A 13520-nucleotide genomic window follows, 5' to 3' on the forward strand; every position below is an offset into this window, starting at 1 on the left:
CGAGGCCAGCCTGGTCTACAAAGTGAGTGCCAGGACAGCCAGGGCTACACAGAGAAACCCTGTCTCGAAAAACCAAAAAAAAAAAAAAAAAAAAAATTAGGTAGAATCTAGGCATACCAGCTCAGCCCCTTAATCCCAGAACTCAGGAGACTGAAGCAGAATTCCTGCAAGTTCAAGATCAGCCTGGACTACAGACTGAAATACTGTTTGAAAAATAAATAAATAAAATAAATAAGCCCAAGTAAATTAAAATGTGAAAAGCTTAGTTGACATCCTGGTACTTTGTAAGAACAGGATTGTTCAGTGTAATTTCTGTAGTTTGAATGATCAGACAAGATTATATAGGGAGAATAGTTCCCAACTGTCTCTGAAAATCATAGCGTTCAGAGCCAGAGGTGGGAGGATGATGTCAAGTGTGAGGTCAGCTGGGGCTATACAGTGAGACCCTACCTTTAAAGAAAGGTGCTAGGGAAAAGCTCACAGGGCTTAACCCTACACAGAAAACTACAGACAACTAAGGACTGCTGAAAGGAGAAGAAATAGTCTTCCCCAGGGAAGAGCACACCGTTTGGATATCCAATACCAATGGGTCAGCTCTGTAAACACACCAGTAATATACAAACCGAGCAGATTATATTTATGTGTTTAGGAGAAAAATACACACCTGCACCCCTATATGCATTACAACAGTTAATGACTTTTTTAAAAGCTATGAATTTGAAAGGGGGTGGGGGGTATGGGAGGATTTGGTGGGAGGAAAGGAGAGGGGGAAATGATGTAATTATATTACAATTTCAAAAAATGAAAGATGTATGTTCACCTTAAATCTCAGCACTTGGGAAACAGAGGCAGGCAGATCTCTGAGTTTGAGGCCAGCCTCTACATAATTTTAGGGCAGCCAGGGTACACAGAGTTTGAAAAAAACTAAAAGAAAAAGAAAGTGGGCTGGAATAGGGCACAGCTGCTCTCCAGCAGATACAGATTTAATCCCCAACACCCGTGTGGCGGCTCACAAATGTCCCTATTGCCAATTCCAGGGACTCCAAACACCCTCTTTAACCAAGCACAAACATGGTACACAGACATACAGTCTTTTGGTGCTGTTTAATTAAAACTAAAGGAAGAAAAGAATGTAGACAATAAATGGAGCTGTAGTGTGTATTTAGGTTGTACAGTGCTGTGGACCTGACAGAAGTCTATACTTCTGAGATTTCATTTCAGAGGGTTCATTTCTAACTCTTCTGCCCTTTAGCTAACTCAGTAGTGTGGCAGTTCAGTTTTCAGCCTGGAGACATTTCAGCAAAGAAATTATTATATGCTACTGAAAGGCATTTTTAAGTTAGTCAGTGTAGAAATATAAAAGCTAATGACTTGTTTTTATGCAAAAGCTAAATTACCATTCAACAGACAAAATGGCAAAAGCCACAGGTGTTGAATCTATATCTGCGTTCTTTGGCTATTTTCTAAAAAGTCAGTAGGTGTTGAAAAAAAATGTGTGCATTCTTATAAATATTCAAATACCTGGATAGGTAAAAGTATTTCCAGAATTAAATATACAGTGATCTTTATTTTATTTTCACATTAAAAGTTGAAAATTAAATGGTTTTATGTACCATTCATTTTCCAGATTTTCCAAATAGTTCTTTTTTATTTGGCAAAAAGTTTTGAGTTCTCAGATTATTCCAAGAACTTACTTAGTAGAAAAATCTAAATGTCTATTTGTTGTCTTAGGGATGCTTATAGTCTAACTGGAAAGACAATTATGTGATTTACATCTTACACATATATATGTAAGAGCTGCTTTGCGGGTTTGCGAATACACCACAGGCTCCAGCCACTCAGCTGCATGCCTAAAACCACAGGCATCACTTACACCTATTCAGAAACAGTGAAAGCATGGTGGTTGACCTGGTACCAGAGATGGCGACTAGAACTAATAAGCAGATTGCCCATGCAGCATGGACGTTATTAATGACATCATGCTATTCCAACAGCATATGTGCAATATAGAATTGGGAATTGAGGCTGAGTGGTGAGCACACCTGTAACCCCAGAAATTAAGAGGGGAAGGCAGGAGGATCACAAATTTGAGATCAGCAGCAATACATAAGAACAAACAGTAGCAAATCTCTTCCTGCCCCAAAATCCTGAGCAACTGCAACCATGCAAGGGGAAACTGAATTTAAGGGGTGGTTACCATAACCAGAAAGGGAAAAAAGTTCACACATTCTATTAGTACTTATCTTTTGTAGCAGTCTTCATAAATGTTTCATGAGCCAAAAGTTCACCCTTTTATCACAATACAGGACTAGTGGCTCTTAATACTCCACACAGTTTTGGACCCATAACTATCTAAAACATTTTCATTACTCTAGAAAGTAACTTCAAGCCCATTAGCAGTCATTTCTCATTGCGTGTGCTGTGTGCAGTACTTATAGTACATAACCCACACGTGAGAAGTACAAGAATGCAGTGTCCATGGAGGCCAAAGGAGGGCGTCCATTCCCTGGAGCTGAAGTCACAGGGAGTTAGGAACTACCATGTGGGTGCTGGGAATCGAGTCTTCTAGAAGAGCAGCCTGTGCTCTTAACTCCTGAACCATCTCTCCAGTCCCATGATTTTTATCTAATACACTGCCTAGTGGATATGTAACTTAAAATAGTTGAAGTTCCTATATGTCACTTAACATATGCATACCACACTTTCAGGAATACTGATTTACATAACTCATTAATGTAGACATTAAATATCTGAGCGTTGTTATCATAAATTTACACAACTGTCAGTACCAAAAATAGAGCTCAACTGTCCTTCCCCTCCATGAGCAGCTCTCCTGTTAGGAATTGCTGTTAGTAATTACAAGCCTTAAAGAACAGTGTCACCTAAGCATAGCACTATAGTTCTGCTGCTAGGAGCCTGACTCAGGAAGATGGCTGTCTCAAAAAAAGTGACTCGAGAAAAAGAAAGTAGTGTGCCAGGTTAGGGATGCCAAAGGCCTAGCAGAAGGGAGTGGGGTAGATAACTGGAAAGAGAAGTTGCAAACAGAAGACAGCACATTCCTGTTAACCCTGGAGTCTTTTGCAGAGGTCTGTTGAGGCTTTAAATGGGTCTTAAGAAGAGCCTTCCTGGTTAACTGTTACGGGGCAGGTATACAGCACATTAGGTAGGAAGAGGAGGTGAGCACCAAAGCCAGGTATCTTGGTGGACACTGAGATATTTGTAGTTCCTGTTTTGGAACTGTAGGGGTATTTTTGAGTAGGACGGGTGTAATTAGAGTTCCTATTGGCCTGAGAACATCTATTTTAGATAGTGATTGAAAGAAACCAGCACTGGGAAGAATGTACAGCAGCAATGTCATGTAGAGGTGGTAGAGACTCGTGGTTATTGAGATCTTGCTTGATTACATGAAGTGAATCCCAGTAGCCTGTGGGTCCAGCCTCTCACAGGTCCTCTGCTGTCCCCCACACTGCCGTCTGTTAGTGTGTTATTGAGAGGACATAAAGGAGAGCTGAACAGAGAGCAACTGAGAGTATGACTCAGTTGTCTGCTCTTCTTGCAGGGCATGGTAGCAGTATCTGGAAGCTTGTCAGTGCTCCTAGATTCCATTATCTGTGCTCTTGGCCCTCTGGCATGCCTGACCACACAACTACCTGAACTGAACGGCTGTCCTAAACAGGTCTTGGTGAGTTTTTTTGGTGGCGGTGGTGGTGGTGGAGGTGGTGGTGGTGGTGGTGGTGGTGGTGGTGGTGGTGGTGGTTTCCCTTACCTTTGGAGGGCTGGAGCCTTTGGGAGCCTTTCTACCCCTACCTTAATGAGCACTGCCCAGCACTCCTCATGAGGCGAATAGCACTATTACATACTGTCCACAGACCATGACAGTGTGTATCAGCTGCATGGTGTGATGTCAGTGAAACTAGAAAACATGCTGTTTTCCACAACACTACTCTGGAGAGAGCAGTCCAGTTTAGCCCTTGAGGAGCCGCAGCTGAAAGCAGCTGGTGGGTCTTGTCCACTTGTTCCCATCTCTCCCCTGAGCATGCCTTGTCTCAGGGACTGCAGTGAGGTGTGCCACAGCTGAGTCCTTTCTCCTTATTTACAGTCAAACACGCTGGACAACATTGCATACATTATGCCTGGACTGTGACTTCCAAGACGCCTGGGACAGAAGACTGTCTACCCCTTCGCTAGTTTATGTATAGATGACTGTTCCAGACCCTCCACTGACCTCTGGGTGTAGGTTTTAAATTTTTATAATCTATATATANGTATATAATGTACAGTATATACATAGGATTATAACTACTTTGCTTTTAATAATTTTATGAAATGGCAAAGGTTTAGCTAAAAGGAAACTTTAGCATGAATGTGGGCTTGGAATTATTTTTTTGTGGAAAAAAAATCTGCCTTAAAAAAATCAGTGTAATTTGGGGACTAGGGGCTTATTCTGGGTGCCATGTATATCTCCTCATAGACTGCTAAAATGTGATTTTTTTTTTCCAAGCTTGGGTTTACCTCCAGACCCATCACTGACCATTTGCCTTACCTGTCTTAAAATCAGAAATGTAGTAAAGATCTTGGGAGGAGGCCAGCTAACTACAAACTTTTTGACATGGAGTAACCTGGGTGGGGAGGTGGAGCTTAGGTGGACTGGGTAGGGGACTCATTCCAATTCCTACTAAAGAGATATCTGTGTCTCCAGTTTTATTGTAACCACGGTACCACAAAGAGTCATCGGTACCATCGATAGCCTCAGTTATGTGATTCTTGGCAGCAGAGAAATAAATACCTTGGAGAAACCAAAGCTGTTGGTGCCACCTGTTGAACCTGCTTGTCTGGCCAGCAAGGCTTGGTGTATAAAAACCAAAGCTGCCATCTTCCACTAGCAGCATTGGTTGCCCAACACATCCTGAGAGATTCTGCTGCTTAGCGGCTTGGTGGTTCTTGGATCAGCTCTGGTTCCCCAGGTGGGTACACTGTGCTCTGCATTCCACACAGAGCTGGATCACAAAGAAGTTCTTGGTTCTCAGGAGGGTTATCTATATGTGCGTGTGAGTGTATATTTTAATTATGTGTATTTAACTCTTTAGAATTTCTTAGATTTTAATTTATCCTGTAAATTTCTGTATATATAATTTAATAACAAGCCTCCACCAGCAGGAGATTGTGGAGCATACAGATTTGTCATTTCTTAATGTCTGTCTAAAAGCTCCAAGACGTCCATATGTTAAGGTGTTGTGACTCAGAAAGGAACTTCATGGCCCTCAATAATGTTAGGAAAGTGAAATAGAAAGGAATGTCACCATTCCTAATTTCCCTTATTCCCAAAGACCCAGACCTGCTTCCCCATTAAAGAGAAGATAGCTGAGTGCTCCAGGGTTGCTTGGGAACTCGGTGAGAGATTCCCTTCCCTGCCAAAACCAAGCTGAGTTAATAACCATGCTTTCTTCTAATGGCCTGGATGGAACAAGGCAGCATCACAGTAAACCTTTGGGGACCATGTAGGCAGCTGGCATCCTAGGGAACTCCTTCCCATAGCCCGACTGCTGTCACAGCTAAGCTTCTCACAGGACTATGTCAGCTCAGAGCCGTTTTGAGATTTAATCTGAGAAATAGGGAAAGGAACAGGAATATGTGGGAACTGAAATCAAGCAGAGCAGAAATTTCTATTTGAGTTAACATGTCAGAACCTCATTTGACCCTGCAGAAGTTTCCTGTGAGAAATGGTATCAAGGAGAGGCCAGGGAAGACATGTGTTGTAGAGGAAGCAGCCAGTCCTCCATTGCCCTTGCTACAGACAGTAGTGAACTCCTAAGGAGAACCGGCTTTTTCGGGTTTGTTTTCCTCTGAAGCCTAGCCCTGTTGTATTTGTATTAAAGATTTGTACACATTTGTATAATAATCTGTACCTTGTGGTATTTGGTACTATTAGAGGAAAAATTTTGGATTCAGGCCTTCTTGCTGTTTTTATATCATTGTTTTATTTTGTTTTTTAAATAAATCCTAGTGGTTTGATCCAAATCCTATTACAGTTGTATAAAGAAACAATATTTTGTACCTATATTAAAGATCTCATTTTTAATATTTATAGTCCAGTCTTAGCTGTCTTTTCCCTAATTGGGCTAATCGTAGTTGGTATAACTCTACTCTACCCTGACATTTCTCTATAAGGGAGTGGGGGCTGAAGAGATGGTTCACTGGTTAAGAATATTTCCTGCCCTTGATAAGGACCCAAGTTAGATCCCAACACTCATCCAATTGAATGTAACTCCAGTTCCAGAGGATCAGTCACCCTCTGTAGCCTCCTTAGGCACCAGCACACAAGTGCATATACCCCCCACACACACACACAAACATAATTAAAATTTTAAAACCAAATCCTGAAATAAAGGTTAAGTTACCATGTTCCTACCTATCCTGGGCCATGCAGCCCTTGGGGCTCAGGTTGAACACACCTTATATGTAAAGGCTCTCAAATATCATTTGCATGTATTATAAAAGGAGAGAATATGATAGTTGTGGCATAGCAAATGAAACCATTTACAATATGCTACTGGCCTAAATCAAGAAGTATCCATCAATCTTTTGTCAGAGTTGCATGAAAATTCTATGCCAAAAAACAGACAGTTCATATCCCAGCAGCTTTCCAGAGTCTTGTCTATTTTAAACAACAACAACAACAAAAATGTGATGTCACCTCCTTGTCTCTGAATCTATAGCCACATGGCCTGAAGTAAATATGTGCTAATACTGTGAACATTGAAATATGGAAATTTGACCTTTCATGGTTAAGGAAAAAGTTAATGGAAAAACAAGATGTTAAAAGTCAAGATGTTAAGTAGCAAAAAAAAAAAAAAAAAAAAGGCTGCATGTTATGATGCACATACTTCTTTAATTCCAACACCCCAGGGATCTGAGTTTGAGACCAGACAAGGGAGATTGTCAAAAAAAAAAAAGGGGGGGGGGGNTGCAGCACTGGCTTTCAGTGTGGCAAAGTCCTAGGTATGAGCCCTGCCAAAATGGAGGAGGAAGTGAGATGGCCCACAGTACTTGTTTAATCTCAGATTAAATGTGGTGAGAGAATCAATTCCTCCACATTTTCTTCTGACCTCTCTGTATGCACCATGGAACACACATAGAGTTAAAAAAAATTTACAAGTTTAAAGCATAATGACTTACAAAACGATACAGCAAGGAAGAAGCAACCATCATGGAATGCCTTTTGAGTGATTTTCATGTCACCTCAATACTCTGAAAGCATTACATTATGGATATTTACAGCTGAGGGGAACAGATAAAGAAAAAGCACTTCTCCGGTTTGCCAGCTAAGAGCCAAGGCAGATGAGGTGGCTTATGAGGTAAAAGCATTTGCCACAGGACCGGCAGTTCATTCTCTGTCTCAAGGGAGCAAAAACCCAGGCCCTTGCCTCCTCTGGCTCTTGGGGCAGGGAGACATCAAATGGAAATTTCGAGTCCGACTTGGGCAAGGAGGCTGTCATCCTCAGGGCTTGGTCCCCAGGACTGAAGGCTAAGACACTAATACTAATACCTGTCTGAGTATGCGTAACCTGACCCAGGTCTTTCCCTGGCCAGAGACCCAGTTTCAGGATGTAAAGACTTCTAGGCTCCACAGTGGTGCGCACTGAAACTTCAGGGGCGTGGCTTAGAAGCCGGCCCTCCCAGGCCCCGCCCTGGTGTGGCGTCAGCCACGGCCCGGGGGCAACCTAGTAGGGGGCGGGGCCTCGTGGCTGCGCTCCAGAGCCCCCGCCTGCCGGCACCACCCCGCGGGCTGGCCAACGGGTCACGTGGCGGGTCGGCGGCGCCGGCGGTTGCTGTCACCTGATTCTGGGAGCTGGTGGCAGCGGTAGCCGCGGCAATGGACTTTCTCCTGGGAAATCCGTTCAGCTCTCCGGTGGGACAGCGGATCGGTGAGTCCCCCGAGCCGCGCGCAGTCCCACCCCTGTGTGCCGCTCTGGCCTCGGCCCTGGGACCTGTCGGAGTCCACAGTCTGGCAGACAGGAGGGAGGCTAGGCTGGTGAGGCTGGCGCGGCGCTCTGGGCTCCGCCCACCCTATGACCCACCTGATTGACAAGAACACGGGCCAATCGGAAGTCTTATGTGGGGATTGATGCTTGGTGTAACCAATAGGCAGTGGAAGAAGGCGGTCCTGGGCGGATGTGGTTCAGCCAATGTGTGCGTTCTGGGGTCCGAGTAGAGGGAGAAAGTTTGGGTTAAAGGGACTGCTGTGGTGAGAAGGCGTTGGGCCGCGCCACCACCGCGCGCGCTCATATTAAGAGCCCCTCCCGGGCTGGCGGCGTCTGGGTCATTCGCTGCGTCACCGACTCTTCACATTCCGAGACGCCGGGATGTCTAGATTCGGCCGCGCCTCTGTCCCCATGGTCAGGAGTCTCGGGTTTATGTGACGTCGCCCCCGTGATGGTCCTCGCCCATAGTTAAAGGATCATGACCCAGCCTTCCTGGACTTGTTTGATCATTAAATGCATTAATAAGAGCGAAGCACTGAGGATGTTTCCTGGCACATGGCTAACGCCTGTCATTGTCAACGTGTTACCACCTATTGGGGCTGGAGCCCATGGGAAGGTGCCGGCTCCCAGCACCTACTCTCGGGCGAAGGCCAGGCGGCGACATTTCCCCCACGAAATGACACCCATACCCCCATACCTGAAGGGTCCCGACGGCATTGTGAAATTGGGAAGGCCGGATCTGAAAGCTAAGGCTTCCCCTGAAATTGTTAACCCAGCTCTGTGTTGTAACCACCACTGCAGCTGTTAGTAGCTCTTTTAAGGTTCTCATCAGTTCTCTGCAAGGGAGCTCTGATGCCTGAAGCCCAGGTGCTTCACCAAAACCCCACCAAAAATCGTTGTTTGAGACCTGGAAAGAGAAGGCAGATTTCCTATGTAAAACAGGCAAATTAGTCTGGCCTTCAAAGCCAGCCTCAAAGTCCTGAGACTTTTTGGATAAAGTCTTTTGGGTTCAGTCTTTTAAACTGCCTGTCAGTTCAAAGCTCAGCATCTCTCCCTGCCCTGAAAGTTGCCTGCCTTGGGCAAGAAATACTTCTGGGTAAAAGTACTGCTACATCAGTACCTCGGAACACTGACTAAATCTCACTGCTGGACCCTTTCTGCCTTGGGGTTCATGTCAGAATAAGTGTAGGGTTCCCAGTTCTCTTTGCAACTGGCTGGGAGACCACGCGTTTTGACATTTCCCACCAGAAGCAGTGGTTCACATCTGTAATCCTATACCCAGGAGACTAAGACAGGAGGATTGACACAAAGTCCCAGGCTAGCTGATTCTGAAATTAGTTGCAGGGTAGCATAAGCTGCAGAGTAAGACCCAAAACCAAGTGAATTGAGACGAGATGGCAAAGCTGTAAAAGAGCCAGGTGTGGTGGCACATGCCTATAATCCCAGCACTCAGGAAGCTGATGCAGGATGATTTTGAACTCAAGTCCAGCCTGGGCTCAGAGACCCTACCTTAAAGAACAACAACAATATCGGTGTTACATACTCTTCCGTGTATAGAGATAGAAGCACTGGAGATTAAGTCTGCATTTGTTTTTGAGACGGGGTCTCGCAGTGTTGACCAGTTGGTCAGAAACTTCAGGACTCAAGAAGTCGTCTCCCATCAGCTTCCAAGTAGAGAAGACCTGACTGGCTGTGATGCTTGATGACAAGCAGGTTTTAGCTGCTTGTGTTTTTATAATCCAAGCCCCTCTTTGCTGCAGGAGTAAAGTGGTATCTTCCCAGGTCTGCTGACTTCCTGCCCTGAGAGTGGAGTCTCATAGAATTGGCATCCTAGAGGATAGCAGTCATTAAGTGGTGTTAATCAGAGCCCAGTGTCACTGGCCTCACAATTCACATACACCTTGATAATTGCTGGTCTCACAGTCTGGAGTGCTGCCATGCCACATGCTGCCATGGGCTCATTCTTGGAAGCACTGGGCACCATCACCTCCTCCCTGAGGCCGTTTCCCAACTCCTCATCCAATCTCTGCTCTTTTGTTCTGTCCTCAATCTGTTACCAGTAGGCACAAAACAGCTCTAACCTCAAGAGAAATCAGAGATAGTTCATCCTATCCCTGGATCAAATATGAATTGCCGTGACCCAAGAACACATATTCACATCACACCAAATAGCATGGTCCAATGTGGAGATGGTTTCCTGTTTTTGTAGCCGCAGAGAACAAAAGCAAGCTCTAAATCAGACACTGGGGTTACAGCAAAGCATAAAAATCTATGCTACATGTCTCAGGTGCTAGCTGATGACATTTCTAACTCTTGGGTTGGTGGACACTAAGTTTTCTATTAACTTATTCCAAAAGGAGTAAGTTACCTGGTAAGTCACAGAAATGTTAGGTCAGACACAGAGATGAGCAATAAGTAGTTACTAAATGATCTAAAGCAAGGTAATTTGTCTCAAGATCTGCAGCATTCCAACTCTCCACAATCACACGGTTGTAATCAACCTTCTAACATCTTTAACACAGGTGTAGCTTTCATGGGAACTTCAGTTTGTAAACTTGAACTCTCTTGCTTGAGGGAAGTTATAAGAAAGCTGGTCCCTCGGTGAGTGACTGTGCAGTGAGAGGGTATGGGAAGCAGCTCCTGCTCGCTAGTGCTCTTTTTCCACCTCCATCACACTGATAACATCACCGTCCCTGCAAGTCTGTCTTTAACTTGGCTTGAGTTGAGTTCAATCCCTCCCTTTCCTGATGCCTTAGCACCTAGAAGGAGGTGAACAAAAAAGAAAAAAGGAAGGATGTGGCTGGTCTTGAGGATGGGGGAGGAGAATGTTTATTGTAAATAAAAGAGAGCGCATGACCAGAAGTGTCTGGGAGAATCCAGGGTGAGTGTGGGTAGACTGCGCTGGGTCTTGTGCAGAGCCTCTGCTCTGCAGGGAGCAGAGCCAGGCCAAGGGTCCTGCAAGGTAAAGGTAGATGAAAAAAGGCCAGATAGCCAAAATTACTACATTGTATAGGGAAGGAAGTCTAAGCTAATACCTGCTCTGGAAAAATTTAGGGCAGGGGTTGGGGTGTGCTAGACAGAAGGGCCCTGCAACAGGTAGGGACTGAAGGATGCTGGGAGAACCTGACTGCCAAATCCACTTTGATATGTTAAATAGGCACCTGAGGCCTATTTATCTGTCCCAGGTCTGAGACCTAACAGGAGGGAGAGAAGCCTAGCTACTCAGTGTCACTCAGTGTTCTCTCTTGTCCCTGAACACACCAGTCTACTCAGGTCCTAGTTTGAGTTTATATTAGCAGAACCCTGCAAAATTAATCTGTGCTACCACAGATTAGAGATAATGATGAGTTTTCACCCACCTCCAAGTCACTCAGGCCAACTCCAGGAGACCTCCACAGAGGCGCCAGCAGGCTGTGGGCCTGAGGGTCCAGTGGCTTATACCAGGTAGTAGCACAGAGTCGTCTTTCAAGAGGACAGAGCTTACTGTGGAAGAGATTTCCCCCTTCCATTTCTGGCTGTCCAGTGATGCTTAGAAGCCAACTGCAGGTGCCCCCACAGATATGGGCAGTTCCTGGGTACCAGTCTCAGGGAGTTAGGACACTGGAGCTCAGACTGAGGCCAGGCCTGGGCGAGGAGGGCAAGATAAAGAGCATACACCTATAATCCCAGTACTCAAGAGACTGAGACAAACCAATTGCCATGAGTTTGAGGCTAGCTTGGGCTACAGAGAAAACTTGTGTTTTCAAAGTGCACACACACACTCTCACATACACACACATGTGCACATACAGGTAGATCTGTCCTTGGATTCCCAAAACCTCCTCAGGCCCATAGACAGGAATCAGAAATTAATGACCAGCATCAGGGTCCTGGGGTTCCTTTGGAGCAGAGGCAGGAAACCCACAGACTAGACTGTGTTGTAGCTGTTGGGCTGGCTCAGGAGAGGAACTCTCAGTCCCTGTCTGCTTCTGACTCTTGCAGCCCTATCTATAATGGAACACAGAGACACCCCCATCCCCTCTCCTGCCCAGAGGACTGGTGAACAGCAGCTGAAAAGCAATGAAAATGAGGACATGTTAGTGCTACATGGCACAGAGAGGTGATGTGCTATTCCAAGAGGAAGTCAGTGCCAGGCGGCAGCCAAGCCTGGACCTGTCAGAGACTGACTAGGTAGGGGTCAAAGAAGAGAACTTCAGAGGACTCACTTGGCTGTCAGGGTAGACTATACCAGGCTTACTCTCCAAAGGGCCACACAGTAAATTCTCAAGACTTTAGAGGCCATCTGGTCTCTTAAAATACTCAACAACATCGTTGTTGCAGAGAGAGCCAAAGACAATAGGTAAAAGAATGGGTGTGGTCATGCTCCAATAAAACTATATGACCATGTATTTGAGTTCATGTCATTGCTATGTGTCATTAAACATTATTCTTCTCGGGTGTGGTACTGCATGCCTCTAATCCAAGTACTCAGGAGGCAGAGGCAGAGGCAGAGGCAGGCTGATCCAGGCCAGCCTGGTCTGCATAGTGAGACCCTATCTCAAAACAGTGTCTATGTGGGGTTTTGCCTTGGCTGGACAAATACTAGTAATGCCCAAGGTGACCTTGAGTCAGAACACTAGCTTTGTCACTTGGAGTAGGTTACTAACCTCACTATCTCTGGTTCCTCCTCTGTAAAAGGAGGCTAATAATAGCACCTGGCAGGTGGGGTTGCTGTGTATACAGTGTGTGGCATTTGAAGCACTTGGCTTGTGCCTGCCAGACCAGAGGCATCCACAGCTGTTAGCCCTGGGGATTCTTGTAGGTGGTGTCACTGTTCCTAGGGCACTCTTACTGACAGAGCTAAAGTAACAATGCAGGACCCTGACTCCAGTCCAGCTTGTGTTTTGGTCTTTGTGTCATTGAGATATGAGCAGTCACTGGCTGGGTGGCTGCACATTCACAGGCTGGTCAGGTTTCAGGCAGTGGGGTGGAGCCAGTTCTCCTGGGGATTGAAGGCTCAGCCTGACTGTGGATTGAGCTGGTAAATAGGTTTTGTTCTCACATGGAACACTGAGAAATAAGAGTAAAATCCTATATTTCTGGTCTTGAGGGTGGTGTGCAGGCAGCTAAACTAAAACCCTCAGGATGTAGCTAACTTGGGGCTGCCATTCCTAAAAACACTGGAATTCAGGACACTGACTCTAGCCCTCTGACGAGGTTCTGATCTAGGCCAGGGCTCTCAAACTGCCACATTCCTCTGCCGCCTCCTGACCTTCTGTATCTGTGTGCCTCCTTTATCATTTCCATGGTGCTTTCCTCTAATTGCCTCGTTTACGCTCCTTTAGTTCCATCCTTCATAATTATGTCCATGATGTCATGACAGCAAGCACCCTTACCAATGAACCATTGCCCTCCATCATGTGGATGATCCGTAATCAGTGAAGACTTCCTGAAAGGATTGACATCCCCAGAGCAAGGGAAACTCTGCCAGCCACACGTCTCTGCAGTCTTGTTAGTGCGTGCCTTAAAGTTAAAATCAGTGAGCCCACTGCTATATGC

The 13520-nt window shown here is 45.5% G+C and overlaps 2 protein-coding genes across 2 annotated transcripts in view; both read left to right on the forward strand.

Moving 5' to 3' along the window:
* Hmgxb4 (HMG-box containing 4) overlaps positions 1-6087 on the forward strand; it is a 40596-nt gene extending 34509 nt beyond the window's left edge. The window contains exons 9-10 of the mRNA XM_029480253.1: positions 3558-3682; positions 4100-6087. Of these exons, the coding sequence (XP_029336113.1) occupies positions 3558-3682; positions 4100-4144 (170 nt within the window). The 3' untranslated portion in view covers positions 4145-6087. The remainder of the gene's footprint in view (positions 1-3557; positions 3683-4099) is intronic.
* Positions 6088-7786: 1699 nt separating this feature from the next.
* The window catches only part of Tom1 (target of myb1 membrane trafficking protein), a 34834-nt gene continuing 29100 nt past the window's right edge, over positions 7787-13520 (forward strand). Inside the window, exon 1 of the mRNA XM_021169450.2 lies at positions 7787-7925. Within this exon, the coding sequence (XP_021025109.1) occupies positions 7874-7925 (52 nt within the window). The 5' untranslated portion in view covers positions 7787-7873. The remainder of the gene's footprint in view (positions 7926-13520) is intronic.

Source organism: Mus caroli, chromosome 8, assembly GCF_900094665.2.
Source record: "Mus caroli chromosome 8, CAROLI_EIJ_v1.1, whole genome shotgun sequence".
In the NCBI taxonomy this organism is placed as follows: Eukaryota; Metazoa; Chordata; class Mammalia; order Rodentia; family Muridae; genus Mus; species Mus caroli.